The sequence below is a fragment of the Taudactylus pleione genome, unplaced genomic scaffold (assembly GCF_031769625.1).
Source record: "Taudactylus pleione unplaced genomic scaffold, aTauple2 ptg000004l, whole genome shotgun sequence".
Classification (NCBI taxonomy): Eukaryota; Metazoa; Chordata; class Amphibia; order Anura; family Myobatrachidae; genus Taudactylus; species Taudactylus pleione.
The window spans coordinates 9,283,425-9,301,307 of record NW_028284407.1 but is presented as its reverse complement, the minus strand read 5'-3'; the positions used below and the strand labels follow the sequence as shown (position 1 = coordinate 9,301,307).

The window sequence follows — 17,883 nt, the reverse complement described above, 5'->3', positions numbered from 1 at the left end:
CTGTGAGTCTGTCTTTTTTCCTGTGTCGCCATCATGGATATATGACAACTTCTTTGCACTTTGTGTACAGCTGTTTGGAAGGCATCGGATTTTAGGAATTTATTGCAGTGATTTGCACATATTGAGGAGTGCCGCTTCCTTGCAGTTTATATATATATATATATATATATATATATATATATATATAATATATTTCACCTACCCTGTAAAAAATACTTAAAGTACATGGATCTAATGTGTCTTATATATCATATTAATAATACACTAGAAGAATACTGTATACTTCACACCAAGGCATTTTGGTAACAGTTTAACAATTAACTTATTACTGAATAAAATTGAACAATCAGCATTGTTTATTGTCATTTTTCTCTATGCTATGTATTTGTATGTACAGTAGCAATAGACAGTCCTCACCAGAGTGCTCCACATTAGTGCACAGTATATTATTTTTTGACCAAATGTTGTATTACTTTTCTTTTGGAAAATATAATTTTAGCTGGGAGATTTTTTTATTTATTTAAATTTTTATTTTATGTGGCTAACATTTCTAAAGTTAGGTATGTTAGTTATGTCTCATTCGATCTTAGTAATAAGGTGACCAGCATACATTATAGGATGGAGCTCAGCGGACACTGAACCAGATAAGATAAGTTGTAATAAAGTTTGGGCAGTGGTAGAGTGTGACTTCACATGTGTGTCCGGATGTCTGCAGTGAACTCCCTCTGACCCTGGCATCCTGCAAGGATTGGGGTGGGAAGTATCCCATTCTGTTGTCAGTGACTTGACACAAGTGTCACATATATACAGTGGATGCTCTTTTGTACAAAAACAGGGTATGCACTCACAGGCGGTCATTGATCACCCTGAGAAACGCCCAGTGGACCCAGATGGACCTTGTTAGCAATTAAATGTATTTTCTGTTTGCCCAGTGAGAGTACATACAGAGCGATCCCCTTGTTAATAGATAAATTGCGATTTTGGGGTGCGACGGTAGACGCAGTATAACGCGCCACAATCGCATGTGAGTACAACCCCCCAAAGCTACGTCTACACTGAAACTTCCCTCCCCAAAATGCACTTTTGTCTCTTGACACATTTGATCTTCACAAAGGACATCTGATATGACATTTACAAGTAAACAGCCTCTTTTCTTTCACACGGGTCAATCTTAGGTTTCAAGAAACGTGTATACATTGCTGGGGTTTGTGTCTCAGTAACCTAAAGACTGTTTCCTAAATGTGTCTTTCGTTGGAGGGATTTTGATGCTTATCAAAGAAAGGGACATTGCAATATCAAAGGCCATAGGAGAAACCTGGGGTCATGACAGAGGTGACAAGCTTTGATGCCAGTCTGTTGTTTTAGTCAACAAGTCATTTGCATGAGATTACTGAGAGCAGATGGCCAAAAAATAAAAAAATATATATATATATATATATATATATATATACACAAATATCACACACATATATATATATATATATATATATATATAGATGTATGGATATATATATATATATATATATATATATGCAACATGCAGGGAACAGTAAAAATGCATGGATCTAATATGTATGTAGTATGATCTAATACTGTATGTAGTTATAGCAAGAAGGGAATCCGTTTGGTGACATTATTTTGGTCACTAAACCACTTATTGGGAAAGAGCAAAGTATTAAAGTGCCCCCAAGAAACTTTCTAAAATAATTACTTTTAAATTTGGATTTTCTAAGCCACTCACTGTCCTCGGTGTATCTATAAACCACATATCATATTCATATGAGATATTGTGCATGTTGCTATTAGTATATTATATACTGCAATTCCCAGCGACCCCTGAACTTGTTGGGATGAAGCAGACACGTGTGCCTTTGATTCCCTCAGTCTATTGTGATTCTCACTTTGATGAAAGTGAGAATTTGTAATTCCCTCAGCCAGGGGCCCGTTTGAAGTGAAATCTCCTGTTTATATGCAAGACTTTAAATCTAAAAAACAACCCAACCTTACATATACACTTGGTTTTCTTTTGGATCACAAAGTAGACACTATCCATGTTCCCAGGATCTATTCTCCGTGACCTTTTCATCTGATCGCCTGACCACACAAGTGCATAACACGTTTACACCACTATGCAAGTACTCCCCAAAAAGTGATTCAAGGCAGCGACCCCCGTTAACAACACTTTACTAAGGATACATGATTGCATTGACCCATTTTTGTTCTTTAAAAAAAAATCCTACAAAAATATGTTTTTCTTTTTATTATAAAACAATTAGTAATAGTATACATGCTATTGCATAGGTATTCCAACATCATTGTTTTGTATTAAAAAAATATACAGCAATTACAATCTTAGAAACCCAGCCATTTGGCCAAATAATACCTGATGTATCAAATACATTCTAGAGTAGCACGTTTTGTTCATCCAACACTGCGTTTTAACTCAAGCACAGTGAATAGCAATTTAAAATATAATAGTGCAAATTGAAATAACGTTAAGAAAACTAGTTGCATTAATATCTCGTCTTTGGTCAGAGGCAGGGGTGCCAGTAAATTAAGTATTGGCATCAGTTTTGTGATTTTGCATAATCCTGGGGTAGGTGCATGTCATAACCCCATAAGTAAACTCAATAATTAGTAGTTGTAGTATTAGCACAGTATAAACAAATGGTTGTAAACGATCACCAACAGCAATCCTCCTATCGCATGCGATTCCCTCTGAGTGTTGCAGCATGTGTGTCTTTGATTGAACAGAGACATATAGAGAATATCAAATTCAGCATTATCATGTATATACAGTTGTATCATCATCACCATGTGATTCCGAGTTATAGCATTGCATGGAGCAGAGTTTTGATTGTTTCAGGACCAGGTACTGTAAGTCCAGTGTTCCCCAGCATGGTTCTGTAATGAGAATGGTAAGGGTCTCTATGATGTGACCTCAATGGAAGGGGAGAGGGGCTCCGTTTTATTTACAGGCTTCTGCTGCAGGTCTGTGCAAACATTTGACGCTGGTCCTGGATTTGGGGGACTGGGCAGACCCCCCTCCCGTTCCCTTTTTTTCTGCTTCATCCTCCTGTTTTGGAACCAGATCTTGACCTGAGTGTCATTCAGCTGGAGGGAGCTGGCAATCTCTATGCGCCTGGCCCGGGTCAGGTACTTGTTAAAATGAAATTCTTTTTCTAGTTCTGTGAGTTGTTTGGTTGTGAAATTCGTCCTCATTGTGCTGGGAGAACTGGACACCCCACAATCAGATGGGATGGCTGCAAAAACGAACAACAAAATATTAAATTTTGCCCAAACTCATTCATCACAGAATATATTCCAATAACCGAAACACTTGTTCTCTTTTCTCTAATTTTTTCTCTCATTATAATGATACAATATAAATGTCTAAACCTTTCTACGAATAGTATATTCGTTATTTGTTTACCCCATACATTATTTCATTGTAGCATAATATGAGCTACAGCATTGGTGAGAATAAAGCAGAGGAAATAGGAGTCATACTTACTTTTTCTTGGGGCATTTCGTTTAACTTTCATCCAATCAAAAGTGTTCAGAGTGGCATAGGGCTCAGAGACCGGGGAGTTTGGTTTGGGATAGGAACCAGGAGAAGGAGAGAAGTTCTGAAAGTTTCCAGGATATAATTCCAGCTGCTCCTTACGTGAGGCCACTTGAGTGTCTGCTCCAAGAGTCTTGTAAGTTAACTGGCCATTGAGTAAAAAAGGTCCGTTTCCTGGAAAGACAGGGCTGGTATATTGGGTGTGACCCCCTGTGTCCTCCATGGGGTGGATAGATCCATAGGGATAGTCGTACTCAGAACTGACAGGTAGATAGTTATACTCGGCAGGTGCAGCAGGCTCATAGGGCACGTCCAGGTTGCAGGGAGCATACAGTGCTGGGGACTGATGATGAGGAGGAGGTGGGTGAGCAGAGGTCGCATGGACACCAATTGGCAAGCTCCCCACATACTGATTGTCAGCTCCATTCCCAGGGTAAGACTGCATGGAAACACTTCTCTGGTCATTGCGACAGAACTTGGGTGAGAAGGCAACAACATCCCCGCATGGTGTGTACTCCAGGTAAGAATTCATTTCCCTGCACAGTCCTTTCAGGGTCAGAAGCTCAGGGTCCTTAGGCTCTGACCTCACTGATCACTCCGAGCTTCACCTGATCTTGTCTCCTGGACTTGTTACATTGCTGAGAAAGTAAATATTGCCTGGTGGTCACGTGTTAGCTGACATCCAATGAGGAGCAGAGTCTGCCTGGGGTCCAGGTGGAGCTCACAGCTGGTGGTGGACTGGTTGGACTTTAAAACTTTCCAAATGGAATTTCTCAACTGTCCAGGACCAGGATGCCTAACCCTTACTACTAGGCGGTCTCCCACTCCCTTCTGCCTCATATCAGCTCTCCCTTTACCTCATCAGATCTCCCATATCAGATGCTGAACTCGTTTCTTTCCTCAGAAACCTTGTCCTCTAACTCCCCTCTCCCTCTTCTAATGCCAAGTTCCCCTAGCCCTATTCTTATGCTCAGCTCCCCTCTCCCTCCTGAGATACCCAGCTCCCCTCTCCCTCCTGAGATACCCAGCTCCCCTCTCCCTCCTGAGATGCCCAACTCCCCTCTCCCTCCTCAGATGCCCAACTCCCCTCTCCCTCCTGAGGCCCAACTCCCCTCTCCCTCCTCAGATGCCCAACTACCCTCTCCCTCCTCAGATGCCCAGCTCCCCTCTCCCTCCTCAGATGCCCAACTCCCCTCTCCCTCCAGAGATGTCCAGGTCCCCTCTCCCTCCTGAGATACCCAGCTTTCCTTTCCCTCTTGGGATACCCAGGTACCCTATCCCTCCTGAGATGCCCAGCTCCCCTCTCTCTCCAGAGGTACCCAGCTCCCTTCTCCTGAGGTGCCCAGCTCCCCTCTCCTTCCTGAGGTGCCCAGCTCCCCTCTCCTTCCTGAGGTGCCCAGCTCCCCTCTCCTTCCTGCGATGCCCAGCTCCCCTCTCCCTCCTGGGATGCCCAGCACCCCTCTCCTTCCTCAGATGTCCAGCTACCCTCTCCTTCTTGAGGTACCCAGCTTCCCTCTCCCTCCTGAGATACCCAGCTCCCCTCTCCCTGTTCCTCTTCTGCTAGAGAACAGACACTAGAAGGGACACTGCCTGTGCTGTACTGCTGACACCACCTCTGGCTGTGATGAACAGATAAAGCTGCTGCTTTGGAGAGTTTCACTCTGCAGATCAATATCTTAAAAACTCTTATGAAAGATATTTGCCGGTCGATTGTATCCTCCGTGCTCCAAATGTACCCTGCACCTTACATTATTCATTATATTTAATTATTCCGTACAGAGCATCAGCAATAAGACCATGCACTGCAGCCCAGTCTGCACTATAGTGAGTGCATGTGGATTCAGCAGGGCTGAAAGTTATGTGTCTATAAAGTGCAAAGCCTGCCCCTGCTCTCAGGGAAGCTACATTTTATATAATGATGATTATGGCGGTTAAATGTTTTGCTACCTAAACCATCTCCCTCTTTAGCACTGACTGCAGCTAATGGATGTGGTGTAGGAGCTGTTCCCTCAAACCTAGGGTTCAGGATGCTAATGGCTGCATACTGTCCCCTGGTAATACTGACTCTCCCTGGAAGGCAGCGTACACTTGGCTCTGGGAGGCGGACACTGAAGTGCAGGCAGGAATCTGTAGCGGCCGAGGCTTATGGAGAACAATAAAACAACCTGATTACTATCCACTTGAGACAAGGACTCCCCTTATGTCATTATACACAGTGCCTGACCCGCCATTAAATCATCCCTGTGCCCACTCCCAGTAATATCACAGCACACACAGGAGCTGGGATTATAAAATATACTTAAAAGGTATCATTTATTTATTGAATAAATTGCCTGGATCAATAGTTACAGAAATGGCCTCGTACAGTCTAAAATATGTTCTGTGATTATTATCTGATACATCTTCACCGGCAAGCAACACAATGTCTCACAATGTAGCACAATGTCTCACAATGTAGCACAGTGTCTAATAATGTAGCACAATGTCTCACAATGTAGCACAGTGTCTAATAATGTAGCACAATGTCTCACAATGTAGCAGTGTCTAATAATGTAGCACAATGTCTCACAATGTAGCACAGTGTCTAATAATGTAGCACAATGTCTCACAATGTAGCACAATGTATGTAGCAGTGTCTCACAATGTAGCAGTGTCTCACAATGTAGTAGTGTCTCACAATGTACCCCAATGTCTCACAATGTCTCACAATGTAGCAGTGTCTCACAATGTAGCAGTATCTCACAATGTAACAGTGTCTCACAATGTACCCCAATGTCTCACTATGTAGCACAATGTCTAATAATGTAACAGTGTCTCACAATGTACCCCAATGTCTCACTATGTAGCACAATGTCTAATAATGTAGCAGTGTCTCACTATGTACCCCAATGTCTAACAATGTAGCACAATGACTCACAATGTCTCACAATGTAGCACAGTGTCTCACAATGTAGCACAGTGTCTCACAATGTAGCAGTGTCTCACAATGTAGCACAATGGTTCACAATGTCTCACAATGTAGCACAATGTACCCCAACATCTCACAATGTAGCACAATGTACCCCAACATCTCACAATGTAGCACAATGTATCCCAATGTCTCACAATGTAGCACAATGTACCCCAACATCTCACAATGTAGCACAATGTTGCATAATGTCTCACAATGTAGCAGTGTCTCGCAATGTATCCCAATGTCTCACAATGTAGCACAGTGACTCACAATGACTCACAATGTCTCACTATATAGCACAATGTACCCCAATGTTTTACAATGTAGCACAATGACTCACAATGTAGCAGTATCTCACAATATACCCCAATGTCTCACAATGCAGCACAATGTAGCAGTATCTCACAATGTACCCCAATGTCTCACAATGCAGCACAATGTAGCAGAATGTCTCACAATGTAGCAGTGTCTCACAATGTAGTAGTGTCTCACAATGTAGACCAATGTCTCACAATGTAGCACAATGTCTTGCAATGTAGCAGTGTCTAACAAATTAGCAGTATTTTACAATGTAGCAGTGTCTAACAATGTAGCAGTGTCTCACAATGTAGCAGTGTCTCACAATATAGCAGTGTCTCACAATGTGGCACAATGTATTAGTGTCTCACAACTTAGCAGTGTTTTACATTGTAGAATAATGTCTCATAATGTAGCACAGTGTCTCATAATGTCTCACAATATAGCAGTGTCTCACAATGTAGCACAATGTACCCCAATGTCTTACAATGTAGCACAATGACTCACTATGTAGCACAATGTCTAATAATGTAACAGTGTCTCACAATGTACCCCAATGTCTCACTATGTAGCACAATGTCTAATAATGTAGCAGTGTCTCACTATGTACCCCAATGTCTAACAATGTAGCACAATGACTCACAATGTCTCACAATGTAGCACAGTGTCTCACAATGTAGCACAGTGTCTCACAATGTAGCAGTGTCTCACAATGTAGCACAATGGTTCACAATGTCTCACAATGTAGCACAATGTACCCCAACATCTCACAATGTAGCACAATGTACCCCAACATCTCACAATGTAGCACAATGTATCCCAATGTCTCACAATGTAGCACAATGTACCCCAACATCTCACAATGTAGCACAATGTTGCATAATGTCTCACAATGTAGCAGTGTCTCGCAATGTATCCCAATGTCTCACAATGTAGCACAGTGACTCACAATGACTCACAATGTCTCACTATATAGCACAATGTACCCCAATGTTTTACAATGTAGCACAATGACTCACAATGTAGCAGTATCTCACAATATACCCCAATGTCTCACAATGCAGCACAATGTAGCAGTATCTCACAATGTACCCCAATGTCTCACAATGCAGCACAATGTAGCAGAATGTCTCACAATGTAGCAGTGTCTCACAATGTAGTAGTGTCTCACAATGTAGACCAATGTCTCACAATGTAGCACAATGTCTTGCAATGTAGCAGTGTCTAACAAATTAGCAGTATTTTACAATGTAGCAGTGTCTAACAATGTAGCAGTGTCTCACAATGTAGCAGTGTCTCACAATATAGCAGTGTCTCACAATGTGGCACAATGTATTAGTGTCTCACAACTTAGCAGTGTTTTACATTGTAGAATAATGTCTCATAATGTAGCACAGTGTCTCATAATGTCTCACAATATAGCAGTGTCTCACAATGTAGCACAATGTACCCCAATGTCTTACAATGTAGCACAATGACTCACAATGTAGCAGTGTCTTACAATGTAGCACCATGGCTGATAATACACCACAATGTAGCAGAATGTCTCACAATGTAGCAGTGTCTCACAAATTAGCAGTATTTTACAATGTAGCAGTGTCTCACAATGTGGCACAATGTATTAGTGTCTCACAATGTAGCAGAATGTCTCACAATGTAGCAGTGTCTCACAAATTAGCAGTATTTTACAATGTAGCAGTGTCTCACAATGTGGCACAATGTATTAGTGTCTCACAACTTAGCAGTGTTTTACATTGTAGAATAATGTCTCACAATGTTGCAGTATCTCACAATGTAGTACAATGTAGCACAATGTAGCAGTGTCTCACAATGTAGCACTATGGGGCCCATTTATTAATGATGGCATTTTGCGATCAGGGCATGCAGTACCGCCCATGACCGCATTGCAAAATGCGATCATAGCGACCGGATGTATTAACTGGCACATGCAGGGTGACGGGCTCCGAAAGGAGCCCATTCTTGTGATGTGGCCAGAGTGCATTCGGGGCTGCTGTGCATGCGCAGTCCCGCGGACTGCACATGAGCGGCGCCCATTGCCGGTGGAGGGATCTGGTAGATCCCTCCGCTGGCTGATATGTGGTAAGTGCCCATAGACTACAGTGGCTAACACTATCTTTAGATGGCGTTAGCTGCTTGTGCCAATATCGGGAATGCTTCACAATCCGGATATTGGTACATTTGGCAGCATCGCATCCCCCATAGAAACCTATGGGGGAGGCGGCTGCCAGCGGCTAAGGAGGGATCGCAGCAGGTATCGGAGATACCTGCTGCAGTCCCTCCTTCATACATCCGGGGGGATACTTAGTATTTGAGGTAAACCTCCAAAAACGTGTGTTTTCAGGGATTTTACCTCAAATATTGAATGATAAATGGGCCCCAATGTCTCACAACAGAGCACATCTCACGATGTTGAAGTCTCACAATGTCTCACAATGTAGCAGGGTCTCACAATGTAGCCCAATGTCTCACAATGTAGCAGTGTCTCACAATGTAGCAGTGTCTCACAACTTAGCAGTATTTTACAATGTACCACAATGTCTCACAATGTATCAGTGTCTCACAAATTAGCAGTATTTTACACTGTAGCAGTGTCTCACAATGTAGCACAATGTATCAGTGTCTCACAACTTAGCAGTGTTTTACAATGTAGAATAATGTCTCAGAATGTAGCACAATGTCTCACAATGTATCAGTGTCTCACAAATTAGCAGTATTTTACACTGTAGCAGTGTCTCACAATGTAGCACAATGTATCAGTGTCTCACAAATTAGCAGTATTTTACACTGTAGCAGTGTCTCACAATGTAGCACAATGTATCAGTGTCTCACAACTTAGCAGTGTTTTACAATGTAGAATAATGTCTCAGAATGTAGCACAGTGTCTCACAATGTCTCACAATGTAGCAGTGTCTCACAATGTAGCACAATGTCTCACAATGTAGTAGTGTCTCACAATGTAGCACAATGTCTCACAATGTAGCAGTGGCTCAAAATGTAGCACAATGTCTCACAATAGAGCACGTCTCACGATTTAGAAGTCTCACAGGGTAGCACAATGTATGTAGCAGTGTCTCACAATGTCGCAGTGTCTCACAATGTAGCACAATATCTCACAATGCAGCACAGTGTCTCACAATGCAGCACAATGCCTCACAATGTCGCAGTGTCTCACAATGTAGTACAGTGTCTCACAATGTAGCAGTGTCTCACAATGTTGCAGTGTCTCACAATGTAGCACAATGTCTCACAATGTAGCAGTGTCTCACAATGTAGCACAATGTCTCACAATGTAGCACAGTGTCTCACAATGTAGCACAATGTCTCACAATGTTGCAGTGGCTCACAAGGCAGCACAATGTCTCACAATTTCGCAGTGTCTCACAATGTAGCACAATGTCTCACAATGTCGCAGTGTCTCACAATGTAGCACAATGTCTCACAATGTAGCACAATGTCTCACAATGTAGAAGTGTCTCACAATGTAGCACAATGTCTCACAATGTATCAGTCTATCTCATGTAGTCCTTGCTTATTGTATCTTCAAGTTTCCATCCCGTACCTATAAAACATCAAAGTGTCTGACTACACAAGACAAGGAATTATCTGTGTATATTCATATATAACAATATTAGGAATTACCAACACATACATAAAAGCTATTTAATATGTAACCTTGTAGATCACACACTATTAGCGTACTAGAACCCTATAGCTATGTAAGATAGGTAACCTTTGGTTCTTCATGCACTTGTGGAACTATAAATTCCAGTATGCTGGAACTTGTAGTTCCACAAAGGGCCAGAGTGCCATATCTGACCCAGGCCCATATTAGAGATGAAATATGTTATTATGAAGGAGGACTGTGTGTGATAATGATAGAGGGGGAGGGTGTATATAGAATGAATGGTGTCCTGGCATATTTGGGTTCCTTTCCATATGTAGCACAAATCTGAAGCGGTTATCTCACACTGGTTTAAATAAGTATTAAAAATTGTAAGTGTTCTCTTCACTTAAACCCAACAATTTAGGTCCTCCAGCTGTAATTGAACTTTATGCTGGAAGCACTTGGAGTGTTTAGGACCAAAATAAAATTAATCCTTTTTGAAAATAAATAAATAAATTGTGTGATATATTTTATTAATTGAAAGTATTGCAAAAGATAGGCAAACGGTGGTTCTCCAAATTCTGAACTACAAGTCTCAGCATGCATTGTCAGATCCACATCAGATATCATTTTCTAAATTCTGCTGTAATCTCTAGATGTAGATTATATGTGGCCATGAGAAATATGCCCGTAGAAGGCAGATAAATTAATTTCCTGGAGCATTATAGAGATTTACCCGGCTCTGGATTTAATAAGATAAATGCACAGTATATCTTGGATGAAAAATAAATGAAATAACTAGTACAGGAAATACATTGGCTGTATTGATATTTATTTAATTCTAACTTATCCCATTTTTAAGATAATCAACAAAAGTTTGTCATTGTGGTTTTTATCCAGAGAGATTTATCTAACTTTTGTGAGTAATGAAACTAATATATCCAGTGTTTTCAAGTCTCTATCGGGTATTGTGGCTTTCCAGAGATTTGTACAATGAGTGCATTACTTACACATGTTTCCTGCAACCTATTTGTACCATGTAGTGTGTGTTTATGACAGATAGGAGGGGTGAGACGTGGGGCTGCTGCTAGTCCCTGTCTTGTATCTTTATCACAGGTTTCCAAGCAGACCCACATAATGTATCCAAATATAACAGAACACAAGGTGATCGCTTGTTATTAATAATTTAGCTTAGTATCTGGATACAATGTGATTCTTACTATACCATTGTATATGAAACAACGTTTAAGTAACAAAGAGGTAGGGTCAACATATAACACATCTCTGGGGGACTGTGGTCTATTATTTTTGACTGCAGTAAGTATTTCTTGTGGCTAATGCGTCTTTACCATTGTAATATTTTATTACACTAAGACAGCTTTCTGGCAGGGAAAGTCAGTGGTTTCAGTGACAAGCTGGTCACTTCTATTAAATCATTCTGTAGGCAGTGTTTGAAGACTGATTTTTATTATAGCAAATATTATTATTATTACAACCATTATTATTGTAGCTGTCATTGTTGTTAATACTTTATGTGTGTGTGTGTGTGTGTACATATACATATACATATATGTGTGTCTAGATGTAAAATGTGCAGGAGATTAAGATATGAGAAGGGTTTGTCTAAACTGAAGCTGAAATCTAAATTGCAGTGTAAAAATAGAGCTGTCCAGCATTTGTGGGCTACATGCAAAGGCAGCCAGTATTTACCCTGCATGCAAAAATAAATAAATAAATAAATGTATTTCCACCCCTTGCAGTGCAGCATGGTAATTCCACGCACAAAGTTACTTATTTTTTCCTTTGCTCCCAACTTAAAGCTGAGTACACAAAATATGATCTATTGTCCAATATTGTGATCTGAGACCATTGTATAGTGTGTACACCCAAATCCACCCAAACCATTTTTCTGATGAATTGGGTGGTTGCATGTTCCCCTCTGATGTGCTGCATATCAGATGGGATGATGCCCTGGGTAATGCTGTGTTGTCACATTAAAATTATGTAATGCTATATCGCATCATCGTGCGGCTGATCATGTAGTGTATACGGCAATGCGATATAGGAATAAAAGCTGAAGACAAGAACTACTCTCACTCCAAGAGGATGAGGTTCAGCTCAGGTAGGCAGAATTTACTTGTAGGGTCACAAAGAGTGTATGTACCCTTTAGTAAAACCTCATTGTATTTCTAACAGTATTTTAAAGGTTGTTTTCTATTTAGTGATTTTTGCTCTGCTGTTTATTTTGTGACATTATATGTGATTATGGCTACAAATAGAGCTTAAAATGCTCTTACAGAGGAGATCCCAACAAAAAATATTGGCTCCTCCGGGCCAGCGGAAACAGTGCACAGTGGGCCTGATTCAGACCTGCTCGCGAGTGCATAGCGCTCGCAAGCGGGTCGATGGTGGGGTACTGTGCATGCACAAGCCCCAGAGCGAGAGAGAATTTCTCTCGCTTCGGGGCTCACTACAAAAGGGGCGGCTACCGATCGACAGCTTGCCCCATTTTGTAGGCTGGGAGGGGTGTGGGTACACAAACGGAGGCATTCCCGAAGGAACGCCTGCCATTTGTGGGAGGCATCACTGACATCACCAGTGATGTCAGTGGAGAGCTTCCTGCTCTGTTAGAGCAGGAAGCTCTCTGGGGCTTGTGACGGACGAGACCCTACCACAAGGGTCTCGTCGCAAGCCCCGATGGTCGCGACCATCGCGACCATCACCTGGCCATCCGCAAAAGCTGTGGGTGGTCACCCACAGCTTAGCGAGCAGCCAGGAGGCCGCAACAACAACAACAAAAAGCCCTGATTCAGAGGGAGTGCTCATCTAGAGTGTCCCGCTCTGAATCAGGCCCAGTATCCATAAGATGTATTGAAAATCTTACTTAAATCTTACACTCACTGCCATTAAATACACTTGTTTTACTAGTGTTATTAATGCTAATACCTAATAGGTCTAAATATAGAACTTATTGTTTTTAATGAATACATACCCATTGGTGCTTTATTAATGTCTCTGTTGATGATAGATAGATAGATAGATAGATAGATAGATAGATAGATAGATAGATAGATAGATAGATAGATAGATAGATAGATAGATTGAGAGAGAGAGAGAGAGAGAGAGAGAGAGAGAGAGAGAGAGAGAGAGAGAGAGAGAGAGAGAGACAGAAATGCAACTGCTGGTTTCTGGCTGTAAATGTAGCATGCTTTGCAGTGTGTTTATAAGCTCTTTATATTGTGACTTGAATATTTATTTCACAAATAGGATTAATATAACTTGTGCTTTCAATTTGCAGAGTACCAGGCGCTGTTTTCTTTAGAAATGTCCTTTAATGTCACACTAGCGTATTTAAGTTACCAATTGATAAATAGAGCTGTCAATTGAGGAAGAGAATTGCTCGTTAGTTATAGACTGAAGGAACTATTACATCTAGGAATACCTATAATGTGTAAAAGAAAAAAAGGTTATAATAGTACTTTATTTATAGGTGTTGTACATTAGAGTAACTTGCAGCATTACAGTCATTTCACAAACAGCTCTGTTTACTGTTTCTCTGATAGAAATAAATACTCAACATTTAAACCCTACAAAGATGAATGGCTGTTATGGCGATTTACACTAGATTTTGGAAAGGGTTCCTATGCATTTTAGCATCACTACTTAGCAATTATTAGAAAAACAAACAAACGTGTAATTGGTCAGGAAGCCCCTGTATGTGCTATGCAAATATTTCATTGTGTTTGCTTTGCCTTTCAGCAGGTCTAATATTTGCTTTCCAATGTACTTGAACAAATGATAAACCCTGCAGTAGATAACTGGGACATGATTACCACTCATAGTACTATTACAATCAACAGCAACTATTTGTTTAAAGGAGCTTTAATAGGAAAGTATCAATCATTTAGTTATTTGTGGCCTGGTGGCCAAAGATATAGCTTCAATTTGTTCATAGGAAATCCAAAGATATAACAGGTGTTATTGAAAAACTGCATTTGTAAAACAGCAATACAGTCTGCAACATCATATAATATAATATTATATAATACAGTCTGCAACATCATATAATATAATATTATATAATACAGTCTGCAACATCATATAATATAATATTATATAATACAGTCTGCAACATCATTTAATATAATATTATATAATACAGTCTGCAACGTGATATAATATATTATATAATACAGTCTGCCACATCCTATAATATTATATAATACAATCTGTGACATCATATAATATAATATTATTTAATACAGTCTGCAACATTATATTATGTAATATTATATCATACAGTTTGTAACAAAATTGCAGTTATTATAACTTTGGTTAATCAAGCACAAACAGATAACAGTGTGATTACATGAAGTGAAAGGGATGCTGTAAGGGAACTGTAATGTAGGTCAAAAAATGGGAAGGAAAAGGAGAACTGATATAAAGAGTCTAGTATGGTAATCCCTGATTGCTTGTGCTGATGATTCTCGTTTCTTTTTAATTTTGCATAGAAATATTTAAACACAGATTAACATCAATAACACTGAAAGTCGGTAGGTTGAAGTAATTACTGTCCCCACAAAGTGTATGTGCCTAAGCACCTCTAGCTCTTAAACACAGGATGAGAGTGTGTGTCTCCAACAAAGCACCAATAGGTATTTGGACGGAATCAGTATGTTTGACCGCCAGACGTGAGCCCGGTAGTTCAAATCCCGACGCTGGCAGTCCGATGGAGGAGATCCCGACAGCTGAGGTAATTTTACTATTCTTAACCCTTTCCCCCCCCTAACCCTAACCCACCTTTAGGGGTGCCTAACTCTAACCTCCCCCATTAGCGCCTAACCCTAACCTCCCCCCATTAGTGCCTAAACCTAACCCCCCCTCCCGCACCCTAAACCTAGCCCTCCTGGGGGGTGTCTAACTCTAAATCCCCCTGGGGGGTTCCTAAACCTAACCCCCCATCCCCGGCTACGTGGATACTTACCCCCGGCATTAGACGATCGGTCCGGCGTCCTGTCGGAGTTCCAGCGTCGGGATTAACATAGGCGTTGGTATTTCGACATCTATGTTAGGTCCCTTGCCGGGATTACACTGTCGGTATGGAGACCGGCAGCCATGCATCCGCCGGTCTCATAACTACATACCATTTGGACACAGGAGTGCATCGGTGCAATGTTGTCCAAGGCCCATGTATCATTGTCAAAAGGTGAGTGCATGGTGCCCATATCTGTAATCTTACAATTTCTTGTTCTGCTATGGAATATACCAATTACCTTCTAACAGGCTTGTGATTACCAATCATATCAGGAGCCGCCCTATGCCAGTACACCCTTTTGCCTACAGTACTGTGCAAAAGTTTTAGGTATGTGTTGAAAAAATGCTGCAAAGTAAGAATGCTTTCAAAAATAGAAGTATTAATGATTTTTTTTATCAATTAACAAAATGCAAAGTGAATGAACAGAAGAGAAATCTAAATCAAATCAATATTTGGTGTGACCACCCTTTGCCTTCAAAACAGCATTAATTCTTCTAGGTACACTTGCACACAGTTTTTGAAGGAACTCAGCAGGAAGAACTAACCACAGATCTTCTGTGGCTGAAGGATTGCTCAAATCCTTCTGTCTCTTCATGTAATCCCAGATAAACTCGATGATGTTGAGATCAGGGCTCTGTGGGGGCCATATCATCACATCCAGGGCTCCTTGTTCTTCTTTACGCTGAAGATCATTCTTAAAGACATTGGCTGTATGTTTGGGGTCATTGTCCTGCTGCAGAATAAATTTGGAGCCAATCAGATGCCTCCCTGATGTTATTGCATGATGGATATGTAACTGCATGTAGGGCTGGGGAGTGGTACAATAATGAGTGTCTGCAGGCAACAGTGATGCATGGTGGAGGTTCCTTGCAAGTTTGGGGCTGCATTTCAGCAAATGGAGTTGGGGATTTGGTCAGGATTAATGGTGTCCTCAATGCTGAGAAATACAGGCATGTACTTATCCATCAGTACTGTATATCAAGTGACATTGACTGATAGGAAAGAGAGTGATGTATATGAGCCTAGTCATAGAATGGATGCTCAAGACCACATCCCATTGGATTGCCCAGTATCAGCAATCTATTCAAGATCCTATAATATCCCAAACCATTGCTGACTATTCCAGCTATATGTATATATTTATAGTTTTAGTTTTCCCGCCTTGTACCTCAGGTTTCATACTCACATACAGGACCCTGGATTAATATATGGTTGGGGAGTGGGATCTTCTGGAGCCAGAAAATTCCCAGATGTTGCCATAATCAGTTGTGCTGGAAACCCATCCTGTATACCTGGAGGTGGAGACAAATCCAACTAACTACCTAACTCAAATGACATACTGTGATACTGTACAGCATGGCCAGATAAAGGGCCACATGGGCCTGGGGCGTAAAATGTTCAAGGGCCTATTGTGAGCAGCGGAGGAGGTGTGGCCAGTGCCGTATGGGCGTGTACACCTCCTTACACTATCAGCCTCATGTCTCCCTAAATATGTAAAAAAAAGTAGCAAAATTGCATAATTTTCTGAGGAAAATAGAAATACAATTTTAATACTTATAATTTATGGCCGACCGTGTGGCCAGCTGGTGGCAGTTCATCATCATAATGTCATGACGATAGGCCTATTTTTTGCGGAGGCCAGGAGCTGGAGTTCCATCTACCCCATTGTTCATCTAGCCCTGCTGTACAGCTCTTGATTGTATGACAGTCATCACTACTCTACTCAGGAGCCAAATGTCATTTGAGTCAGTGCATAGAGGTGCAGCAGCATGTACAGAAGCTCTCCACCAGAGGTCCCCAGTAGAAATGAGTAGTGGGGACAGCCACGTACAGTGGCAAATATGGCAGGGATCCCAGAGACCCAGCGCTAATCCAGAATAGGCCACAAAATAGTCGGATGCACTGCCAATGTCGGGCGCAGCCGAGCAATGTTTTTTTACTGCGCATGTGTCTTAGTCGCACGAGGCATGTGCCCAGAGTCCATGTGCAGAGAGTCGCAGTTGTGATTGATATACACAGACACTGAAATCTCTTGTAAACATATTGGGCGTTCCCGGGTGGTCATAGAGAGGTAGGTAAGCTGCGGACGCACAGAATTGACCTTTCTTATGGGTGTGTCACTGAAGTGGTTGGGAACTCAGAAGCATAATTGCTCGCACTAGAGGCCATGCTCTGATGGACTAGAATAATGGGGCTGGTGCAAGTTTTGTTGGTGCAACCGATAGTTGCATCCAGGGCAATTTTTCTGGAAAAATAGGTTCAGGAACTGTGGGAGGAGCTACTGGGGGTGGAGCCATAGAAAAACAGTTATATGTACATTATATATACTAATATGTCTATTATTTATTTGTATGTATGTATATATATATATATATAGTATTTAGAATAGAAAGCACTCAAAGGAGCCT

At 41.2% G+C, this 17,883-nt stretch overlaps 1 protein-coding gene across 1 annotated transcript; it reads right to left on the bottom strand.

Annotated features, from left to right (window-relative positions):
• Positions 1-2,311: 2,311 nt before the first annotated feature.
• On the bottom strand, positions 2,312-4,423 carry HOXD1 (homeobox D1). The gene is made up of 2 exons (XM_088468638.1): positions 3,515-4,423; positions 2,312-3,263 (listed from the first exon to the last, which is right to left on the bottom strand). The coding sequence occupies exons 1-2, from the start codon at positions 4,095-4,097 to the stop codon at positions 2,929-2,931; spliced, it is 918 nt and encodes a 305-aa protein (XP_088324764.1). The 5' UTR covers positions 4,098-4,423; the 3' UTR covers positions 2,312-2,928.
• Positions 4,424-17,883: the final 13,460 nt, after the last annotated feature.